The 10,987-nt window shown below is 42.4% G+C and overlaps 1 protein-coding gene across 3 annotated transcripts in view; it reads left to right on the forward strand.

The window, feature by feature from the left end:
- Positions 1-9,924, forward strand: part of cadm4 (cell adhesion molecule 4) — a 134,614-nt gene extending 124,690 nt beyond the window's left edge. For 2 of the 3 annotated variants that reach the window (XM_041044045.1, XM_041044044.1), the window contains exons 7-9: positions 3,678-3,791; positions 6,546-6,674; positions 7,954-9,924. In XM_041044045.1, the coding sequence (XP_040899979.1) occupies positions 3,678-3,791; positions 6,546-6,674; positions 7,954-8,063 (353 nt within the window). In that variant the 3' untranslated portion in view covers positions 8,064-9,924. The remainder of the gene's footprint in view (positions 1-3,677; positions 3,792-6,545; positions 6,675-7,953) is intronic. The other variant, XM_041044046.1, reaches the window with a different exon arrangement.
- Positions 9,925-10,987: the final 1,063 nt, after the last annotated feature.

A 10,987-nucleotide genomic window follows, 5' to 3' on the forward strand; every position in this document is an offset into this window, starting at 1 on the left:
TTCAGTTCCACAGCCTGTCAGATAAACGGAATGTCAGTTTAGTTGGCTCCAAGCCTTCCCAGAGGGAATCCCAAGGTGCTCTGGGGGAGGAGGCAGGGGCAAGGAGGGAGCGCTGGAGGAGTGTGTTGTAAAGGATGAGTCAGCAGAAAAGAAACCATTTTATTGCAGGTGCAGAAAAACTACCATTTTTTTCTCTCATCTCTCTCTCCCCCATTTCATGTCAACCTTCCCTCTGTGAGAGTTAGCTGCCATCAGGGTCCATACACCGAGCGCACTCAGGCAAAAGTGGCTGGCAATTTGTCGCAGGTGCTTCAGGCTCTGTCACTTTATGAAGGGAGACGGGCTTAATTCTTGCGAAGGAAAACAGAGAGGGAGAGGTGGGAAAATCTCCAGGGAGCCGGGGCCATGGCAAAGACGTGATGCATTGAAGCTGAGCTTTATTTGACTGGTCACACACATGTGTGTACATGCAACTCTGTGTGTGTATGAGAGAGAGTGTGTACATGCATTTTAATGAGTTTCTGATTAGAGAGAGTGAGATATTTTTTGTTAGTGTGTATGTATGTGTGCACAACTTAATACGATTAAATTAACTTTCTGCTACTTTCAGAAAGTCACTAATGATATAAATGTGAGAAATTGTTTTGAATGAATGAATGAATGAATCACAGAGCACACATACTCATACATATTCATGCACATCACACACACACACATACACACAGCAAGAATCAGCACAATGTGAAAATGATGTGGCCTGTGTTGGTTATTTCCTCTCCACCATTGTTTAGGAGAAATTGGATTTTTTTTATGTGTGTATGCGCGAAGGTGCATGTGACTGGGAGGAGAATGTTGCTGATTGTCTGGTGAGAGCCCGGAGGTCTCCCTTATGTAATTGAACTGAGCTGCTGCACTCAGATGAATCGCCAAGCCAATAAAACCCATTACAATTGAATTGCATGAGAGAGTGTAGGAGATGGAAAGAGAAAGAACGAAAGAGAGAGGTAGATAGACATTGGACGATAAGAATTGTCAGTGTTTGCATATATGTAACAGACCTATATGCATGTATAAGTGAGTGTGTGTGCATATTCCTGCAAAATGGACCAGGAAGTGAGCAAAGAGAAGAACAGAGAGACTAATAATTTTATTGAAAGATTCATGGAAAGCAGAGGGGAGTGATAGAAAGATGAAAGGAAAGATGGAGTGGAATACTAGGTGACCAAGGTTTAGTCTGTGTCTCCTTGGCTGTTGTAATGAGCTGTCAGGATAATTGGAACGAAAAACATAGACCTCCATTTAATGAAGTGAGACTTTCAAAGAACAGAATGAGAATGAAAATGGAAAAAGGTTGGGGGCTAGTGGCAGAGGAAGCCAGACACAGATAGCGCAGAGTCAATTTTGTTTGAGAAAAATGTCCTCAGTGCTGTTTTCCTCCGCACAATACCAGACCTCTAATAGTGTCTGAGTAAATTTTGAATGACTTCTCAGCCAATCAGTGTTGGCCTTTACAGACTCAGCAGTGGACCTCTGACCAATGTCTAGAATTGAGCATACTGATTGACAACTGAAGGCACTACTGCTCTGGGCAAGGCCCTTATAATCAGAAACATTGAACATGAAAGAATAACAGGGCTCATCCAACATGGTGGCGCAGTATCCTCAGGCGCACTTCTGCAGGAATTAGATACGAGAAGAAACGCCATTATCACAAGTGCCGCCACATCCATCCCTGGAAATAACATGGGCTGTGTGCCTGATTGGCAGCCATATAGTGTTAATGAATAACAATATGATGTGGAAAAAAAGGACGCTATCGGCCAAGAGAACGACAGCTGTATGGCATTCTCCTTAATTAAGTTGAAGAGAGGCAGTGAGGGAATGTAGTCACAGAGGAACGAAACTAGAGAGGCAGTTGAATGAAGGAAAGTGAAGGAGGGAGGAGCTGCAAGTGAGGGAAGAGAGTTTTGTTGAGGAGGAAAGGGAAGTGAGAGATGTTGGTAGAAAGATATGAAAAAGTTGGAAATGGTGAGAAAGAACTATTTTTAGGTCATTTGTGATAGTCAAGAGAAATTAATCAGCGTTCGCTTAATTAGTGCAGTGACCCCAGCCATTAATCCTCATCCTTCAGGCTCAAGTGACAGCCACATACACACATACATGTATCCACTCACTCTGTGGATACGTGTATATGTTGCATACACTGTAGCATACAGTACATGCACTCTTAAAGGAGAGCATCAACAGACACACACACTTAGGTAATTGTAGGGTAAGTTCTCTTTCTCTCTGACTGGTTCAATTTACCTTTCCCCCTCCCTCTCACTTTTTCTTCGCGCAAAGCTCTCTTTTCCACAAAATACACCTTGCACATTTCTTTACGGGGATAGGAAGACCAAGGCAGAACTTGGAGAAAGAAAAAAAAGAGGGAGAGTGGATGTATAGTGCTGACATAAGAAGAGTGCAAAAAGAGATTGATGATCTCAGGGCCAGTGGGAGAAAGGGAAGGGAGAGACAGAGGAATACTTACCAATAAATTACTCCTGAACAGAAAGGGCAGTGTGGTTGTGTGTGTGTGTGTGTTTGTTTTTGTATGCTTTTGTGAGTGTATTATATATCTGTGGGTGGGCAATTAAGCATTTGTGTATAAGTGTGCACAAAAATGTGGTGTGGGTATGTGTGCACAAGTCTGCATGTATTTCAAAACAGCCGGTGTGAGTGTTAATGTGTATGCGTGTGCGTGTCGCTGTGTGTCCTGAGACTTCGAGTACATAGACTACGTCGCACGTTGTTGTTTCTGAGAGATTGTTTGATGAAGTGGCATGTTTCGCACTCTGAAAGTGCTGATGCACACACTCAGACACACACATTCACACCCACTCCTCCATCTCCTTTTTAGTTCTTGTCAGCCATTATTTTTGTCTTTAACGACAACATGAACTTGTCGCTTTCTACCTCTCTACCTACCATTGTGTCTCAGCCATTGATTTGGAGAATGTGTCAAGATCCAAGCTATTGTTCGGCATTGAATGAGACAGTCCCTGCATGGCACTGTTCCATTGGGAATGCATCTGTCACAGACAATGTCTCTGTCTCTCCTGCCATTGTACCATAGAAAATGTGTCAGTGATAGAGAAGGTGTTCCTATATATTCCATTTGCCTTGTAGATGAATGTCACTCTGCCAGGTGTAATTCTCTTCAGCCCCTGCTTTAAAGCATGTCTTTCCCATTGTAAATGTTTTCTTTAACCCCCTCAGCTGGTATAGTGGTCCACCAGGGAACGTCATTTGTCTGTGTCTTTAACGTTTGTCAGGGGTCGAGATCGATTCCATCTCGCACACACATTCAATTTGGGGAAATAATTAGTAACATTTGTCTCTAGCACCTAATTGTTCCTATGTTTCTTGTGTTTTACATCTGTGCCTTTTTTTTCTAAACTCATTGGAAGACATGAGCTTTCTTTGAGACTACCATGCAATGATTATTGAGCAGGATGCTGAGCCAGAGCAGCTATGAAACTCAATTAATATGCAGTCATAATAAAGCATGTGTCATGTTTTATTTGCAGTAGTAACTGTGCTATAAAACCCTGCAATGCTTGTGTTGAAATGTCACTGCATGCTGTAGACAATAGCATTTGTGTTTGTCTGTTATCCCATTCCCTGTCTGTCTGTAGATAATGTGTCAGTCACTACCACGGTCCCTTCCACTCCCACTTCCACCCAACCAATCACCTCCCATCCTGCCACCCCAACCCTCCTAACATCTACCTTGGCATGGGACCCGAAAGGTAACACACACACCTTTTTATTCTGCCTCTGCTCCCCTCCATCTCTCTACTCGTCCTTTCCAACTCTCCTTTGGTGTCTTCCACTCCCCTATTCATCTGATGGCTCTCAGGTGGCCCACACACTCCCTTTTTCTGCTGCAACCTTCCTTTGCCCTGCATCTACATGAGCGTACGTGTCTGCAGATGCTTGGGTATGCATCATGCACAACCACCCACTCTCTCTCTTTCTTATCGCTGGCTGTTTGATGCACCCCACACACATTTCCCAGTCAGCATTTGTGTATGTGAGTGAGTATGTGTGTGTATGGTCTGGGGTGGGTCTATTGGTGCTTGGTGGGTACTGTTAATAAGTCTGCGCTAAGATTTTAAGGAACTGGCACCGTATCCAGCTTTTAACTGACTGACACCAGCCTCTGGAGGGCTAAGAAGATGCTACATAAACATATTTATCTACAAACACACACATATATACAGCAATAGAGAGCGAACGAGAGAAAGAAAGAAAGACCATGGATCCAGGTGGTTGGCTAATCGCATTGTCCCAGATGAGTGTTACACAGCAGGAGAAAGAAAGGCTGCTTGGCACTGCTACTACCATGAATGTGTGTGTGTGTGTGTGTGTGTGTGTGTGTGTGTGTGTGTGTGTGTGTGTGTGTGTGTGTGTGTGTGTGTGTGTGTGTGTGTAAAATCACACACTCTCTTTCACTTGTTTCCCTCTCTTTTTTTATTTACAGAATCCATTTATCTCATCCATACATTCACACAAACACTGGCATCTCTTCTTTCTTTCAACACCTTTGGCTACACCCTGTCTCCTCTCTGTTTCTTAAAAGGAGAAATGAATCAAAGGGAGCAGGAGCATCCTTCTTGTTGTTACAGCTGCCACTGTCGGTGGCAGGTAGAGGCTGTTCACCTGCTGGGCATGTGTGAAGATGTCATAAAGAATCCTAAGCTGTGGCCTGAGCAGCTAAACATGGACGTGAACATTTAGTTGATGTTGTATCATCTGAGCGGCTGCAGTGGATTAAGAACAGGGTGGTGTGAGGTAAAGGTAGAGGGCTTGAGTGCTTTCTTCTTTATCCCCTGTGAAATGTTGCGTGGGCCAGTTGCTCGATCCTGTCACATGGCCTGTGTGCCTGTAGATGTCACAGATATTTTCTTTATCATGCACACACGCGCACACCTGTACCTGTACACACATGCACATAAGCAGGAATGTGATGCAGTTTGTCACAGTGCTCAGTGAGGCACTTGACCAGGAAATGTACAAGAACACACCATCTTTTTTTCAGTTGTCAGTGCCTTCCCCTCTTCTGCTTCTTCCTTTCCTTCTCCTCCTCCATCACTCTGTCTTTCTCTCCTGATCTCTATGTGTTAGCGCTGTATTAATGATTCATGTTTTAATTCCACTCTGTCAAGGTCCGAGAGCTGCATCAATAACTCTGTGTCCTTGCCTCCTATCGGCCTTATCAGCTCTTACACTACCCCCGCCCAGCCCTATCAAAGAGAAACATTTTGTTGTCAGTTACTCCCATACTGCCTCAGTATTTTTATTTATTTCCTTAATTTGTACTTTACCAACCATTTCTTTCCCTATACACCTTCACTCTATCAGTCACTTGCTTTTATTACTGTCAGACGATATTTACTGTGAAATTGTACACAGGCGCATACCTGCACATATGAACATAGGCTTCGTCTTAAGTGCTGCTGTGTGATCTGTATTAGGGCTGCGGCTTACAGTTAAGCTGTTAATTATGTTTTTTTGACTAATGAATTAACTGTTTAGTCCACAAAATGAAAAATTTACCAGCGCCTGCAGGTAATTCTTCGGACTGGTTGTTTTTTCTGACCAACCCTCTCAGACTCAATTTGTGTTATACATTGAATTTATTAAATATAAAGTGATATAACACAAAGAAAAAGGAAGTAAAATTCTCACATTTCAGAGGCTGGAAGCAGTAAATCCTGACATTTCAGCAGCTTTTTGATAAATGACTTAAACAGTTAATCAGTTGTCAGTATTGTTGTCATTTAGTTTTTCTGTCAGTTGGTTAAGTGATTTTTGGCTAATGATTTCAACAATAATTTACAGTTTCTTCCATTATTCCTCTTTTTATATTTTAGTATTTGACCATTACTTTAAACGAGTGTATAAATTGGTATAAATTGAGGTTGACATGAATACCTCCTCACCACTACTGCAATTTGATACTAGAAAATGTCACAGAATTTAACTTGCCTTGCCTTTCTTATCTTTTAATCTCTCTTCACTCATCTTGTGGTGAAGTGTTTGATTTCATTTCCCAGGGCTGCACTACCTGGGGTGTAAACACACTCAAAGTTTATCTCATTCAAAATGCATTGTGCTCTTGACAGGTCCTTGGCTGGAGTGGATTTTTAGAGGCTGACATACTTATTTCTTTATTCACTCTCCTCATTTCTCCACCTTTTTCTCACCCAATATGACTGTCTGGCATTGGGTGCTGTGGGTAGGTGATGAAAGGTGATAATGCAAGTTGGATGGAGGATATCGACTTCTCTTTTCTCCTGTCCTGCTCCCTGTACTCTCTCCCACGCTGGTGTTTTAATGTGCTTTCTTTCTCTCCATTTTATCTCTTTCATTTTTGATTCATCTCTCTCTTTGTCTCTATTTCTTTGCCTGGACTTCTCTCTCCCTTTATCTCCATATTTTCCTTTATACACTCCACACTCCACCCACACACATTAATTGCCTCTCTTGTTTTTTCCCAGATCCCGGTGCAGTGGTAGAGACTCACAGTGCAGTACCATATGCAGTGATAGGCGGCGTTCTGGCACTGCTGGTTTTCACTGTCATCTGTGTCCTCATTGTCACCATCTGGTGCTCTGTTCGGCAGAAAGGTAACACACTCACAAACAGACACATATCACGTAAAACAAAAGTTTCTTTCACGAGCACAGTACTTGTCTTGGCACTCAGACTATTTTATCACATTTTTCACAGGCACGTTTTCTCATTTCTGATCTTTCTGGTATAACGTGCTGTGAAAAAAATCATTGGACGCCAGTTACACCCAGACTCTAAGAAAATAATCTTTTAAACTGAGGTGTAAAATTGTCAGCACAAAGCAGACAGGATGGGATGCCCTACTCCAGTCGGGCACTGTCCGTGATGGACGACCTTGGCCAGGATAGCGGAAGAGATAGAGCGGGGTGGGAAATGTAGGTGTGGTCCCATGTTTTATGACTATATGTTAGTGTATCAAGGCTCATCTATTAAAAGCAGCCTCCCTGCGTTCCCTATCTTTTTAAGTGCCCTCATGTTGGCAGCCTTTGACTGTGCACCACAGCTGCCAAGAAATGATCCGGGAACAGTGAAGCAGGTCGCAAACAGCCGTTACTTACCATATGCTAGACAAGCCGTCAGTCAACATTCTGTATGGCTTGACCGCCAATCAGCACAGAGACAGGACCATTACAACCAATCAGTGCTGAGACAGGGCCATTAGGGCTTTGACTTTGGCCTGCCATGACTGTCAGCATGCCAGTCAACCTCTGCGGTAAGGAGAATGAGAGTGTCACTCACCCCTGGAGTAAAGGGACACTCCAGCAGGAAGATGACTTGAGCAGTTCTTGCTCTTCGTAACCTGCACTGCACCGAATCATTAATCATACAGACCTGAGGGGTGTTAAAATGTGTTTGATGGGTTTTCTGAGTGACTCAAATGTGCCATTGTTCTCTTGCACCTAACCTCCCCTCCACCCTTTTCTGCCAATCTCTCTTCCCTCCCTGTCTTTTATTCTCTATTATCTTTTCCCCATCCTCGTCCTCCTCTTCTGTCTCTTCTATTCACACATCCACTCCCTTCCTTTAATATCCACCGGTAGGCTCGTACCGTACCCGAGAACCTATTCTTGCTTGGTATTGACCTAACAATTAGTTAACTAATGAATTAATCAGTTACAGGTATGGTACTCAATATTATTTGGGCTGATTGTTTTGGTAATGCTGCATGGCGCTGCAGTGATCATGACGCTTTGCCACCTAACCTTCCCCCTCCAATCTCCCTCTTGGTCTCTCTCTCTCTCTCTCTCTCTCTCTCTCTCTCTCTCTCTCTCTTGCTCTCTCTCTCCCTCTTTCTGTCTCTTGCTCCCGCTCTCTCTCGCTCTTTTCATTCAGGTTCCTATCTTACCCATGAGGCCAGTGGGTTGGATGAACATGGTGAGGTGCAGGAGGCCTTCCTCAATGGGAATGACGCCAGCCAGGGCAAGAAGGAATACCTACTGTAGCCCTTCTCCTTCCCTATCCCCTTCTCTTCTGACCTCAACCCTCCATCCCTTCTTCTCCCTGTCTCCCTCCTTATATACAGTATACACACGCACACACACACACAAACAAACAAACTACACTTCTATACAACACGCCATAACAGGCGGCCTTCTGAAAACGACTGTATACAGATACTGCACACAACCAGTCCCTCCTGCTCCATTCCACCCCATATCCTCCATATACACACATAAACCCAGAGCCAGACTGAGAAAAAGAGAGCCTATAGACCCACCAGCCATTAACGACTGTGCCATATACTGTAAATCAGAGAAACTGGGGAAAATGGGGAGAGCGAGAGAAAGGGGACGGGGGGGGGGGGGTGAGGTGTATGTAGGCAATAACGAAATTATGCCATAATTATTTTGATCGAGAGGGAAGCGGAGAGCACACAAAAACTGGCATTCTGCATGTGCAGCTGCCAAAGTGGAAGGGGAATTAGAGGCAGATGACTGCTATTATTCCATGCCTAGAGAAAACCATCCATTTCACAAAGATCAATCTTTAACTGGCAGAGACAGTGGGAGCAGTGTGTGAGGAGGGAGGGGGAACTGAGGAGAGGAGAGAGTTGACCAGGAGCTATTGAGCACCCGACGCTAGAAAATTGAAATTTTTAAAAAATGCCTAACCATCTTGCCTTCAGAGTGCATCTCATATATAATTCCCTAATAACACTGGAAAGTGTAAGCCCAGAGTCCCGCAAAGTATCCATTCTTTATGAACAAGCTAACTGTCCTGTTTGCTATCCCTGTTGGGTAGTCTGTCCATTATCTGTGAAAAAAAATCAGCTTTTGTGATTATTTTTTGCCTCTCGTTGCAGCAGTGAGGGAAAGGTGGTTCACTTTTCTTTTAACTGACTCTCCATCTCCTTCTTCCTCTCCACTCACCTGTTACCATCCTCTCCCTTATATCTCTCTTTCTCTCCGTTTGTCCCCCTCAATCGCTCCTCCTTTGTAGGCTCCTAATAATGAAAGGATTAGTGTTGGGCTATGTTCCCGACAAAGAAGAAAGGAATATGACTTGCTAAGGCATTAAAGAAAAGCTTAATTATTTTAGAATGTCATTAAGAGGATAAAAAGGTTTAAAAGTCTTATTAAGAAGGGCAAGGGGAGCGATAGCAAAAGGAATGAATGGAAATTTAAAACGGATGGATTTTTTTTCTGAATGCTACCACATATGCAGATACATGCACACATTCATACGTACAGTAAACACGTTGACAGAACAAGTATACATATCTCTGAATTCCTTATTTGTATAAAAAAAAGAACAGCAACATAAATTAAATGAAACTTTTAAGAAATAAGAAAACAGTTTACTATTGAAACGCATTATGAAGCAACTATACTAACACAGAATATTAGCCTATAGAGGTGTAAAGCCGAACAAACTACTGTCCAGTGATCTTTAAAGAAAATAAAGAAAAGAATAAAAAAAAATTGTCTTTATGAGAAACCAGAGGTCTTATTGATTTTTTTATTAATTATTATTATTTGAACAATTATGATTGTTGTTACTGTTATTATTATTGCCGTTGTTATTATTATAATTGTAAATGTTAAAGAAATGTACACTTCTCATGTTTTGTTTTTGGTTCTACTGTAGAGAAATTGCTGTCTTTTTTCACTCTTTTCCTCTTACCTTTCCTCTCTTTCCCAGTCTTTCTCTCTCTCTTCGTCTCCTGTGCCTAGTTGTCTCCTCTCCTGTCTTTCACTCTTGTTTATTTTAGAGTCCATGTGTCATTGTTGATATATAGCTAACTATTTCTTTATAGGGGAAAGATACAAAGCACGACAAAATAAAAAAAGAATTCAAAAATAACCTTTAGAATGAGACTGGTTTTTGGATATATTTACTGTGTAATTAGCAGGTGCTGTTTTGAAATCCTGTGAAAAGAGAACAGTAGACTGAGCATATGATTAGATCAATGGGGAATAGTGTTATAGGTGGAAAGATAAAGATGAAGGCGATGGAGCCAGTTATAACTGGCATCTCATTCAGAATAAATAGAATAAACAAAACAGAAGGTTCTGTGGTGCCGCTAATGAATCATAAGAACAGATAGCGGGGAAGAAAGGGTGACAGGAGGGTTGAGTCTGATGCACACAGAAAAATATGACTCTGCCATTAACTTCCACGCAATCAATACCCGATTGTGTCGAGAAGCACTCAACATGTCCATCTGTGCACAAGGCTAGATTTGAAAGCCGCTGGAGGTCGCAGGGTGATAGATCGATGTGTTTCTCTTCCATCGATGGCAAGGCTCCACGGTCGCCTGTCATAAAGACAGATTGTCAAACGGCAATCAAAGTAATGGACTTGCCAGGCGCTACCACCATGAGTTGACACTCTGGCCAACAAACAATTCACACACACATATATACGCAAGTCAACACCAGACATCCTCAGTTTATGATGACGCAAAGGTAGCACAGGTAGTTTGTGCTATCAGACCCACTGTGGTCGATGGGTAATAAAACCGAGAATACTGTCCCTGTATATGTCTTCAAAACAGAAGTTCATGTCCTTCAAACAAAGCTTTCATCTGTTGTTTTCCTGTGGGATTCACAGCACTCAATCTGGTTGTGTTTGTAGGTTGTTTGATACAGTTATTTGTGCTTCTCCTCACAGAAAAACAGAAAAGTAAACTTTACTTCAAGCATAGTTTTGTGTGTTTTCCATAGAGAAAGTTTTTAATCATTTTCAAATTCACAAGGTTTAGTGTTGGTTAGTTAATAATGTTGTTACCACTTGCACTATTGCATCCTGAGAAACTAGCCATTATCAGACCATTACAATGTTACAGTTCAGCTGCTAGGCCTGATGACAATCACACCACCACTGTGATCCTAGAGGGTGATTATCAAATCAATAGACATAAGCA

The sequence above is a fragment of the Toxotes jaculatrix genome, chromosome 8 (assembly GCF_017976425.1).
Source record: "Toxotes jaculatrix isolate fToxJac2 chromosome 8, fToxJac2.pri, whole genome shotgun sequence".
Classification (NCBI taxonomy): Eukaryota; Metazoa; Chordata; class Actinopteri; family Toxotidae; genus Toxotes; species Toxotes jaculatrix.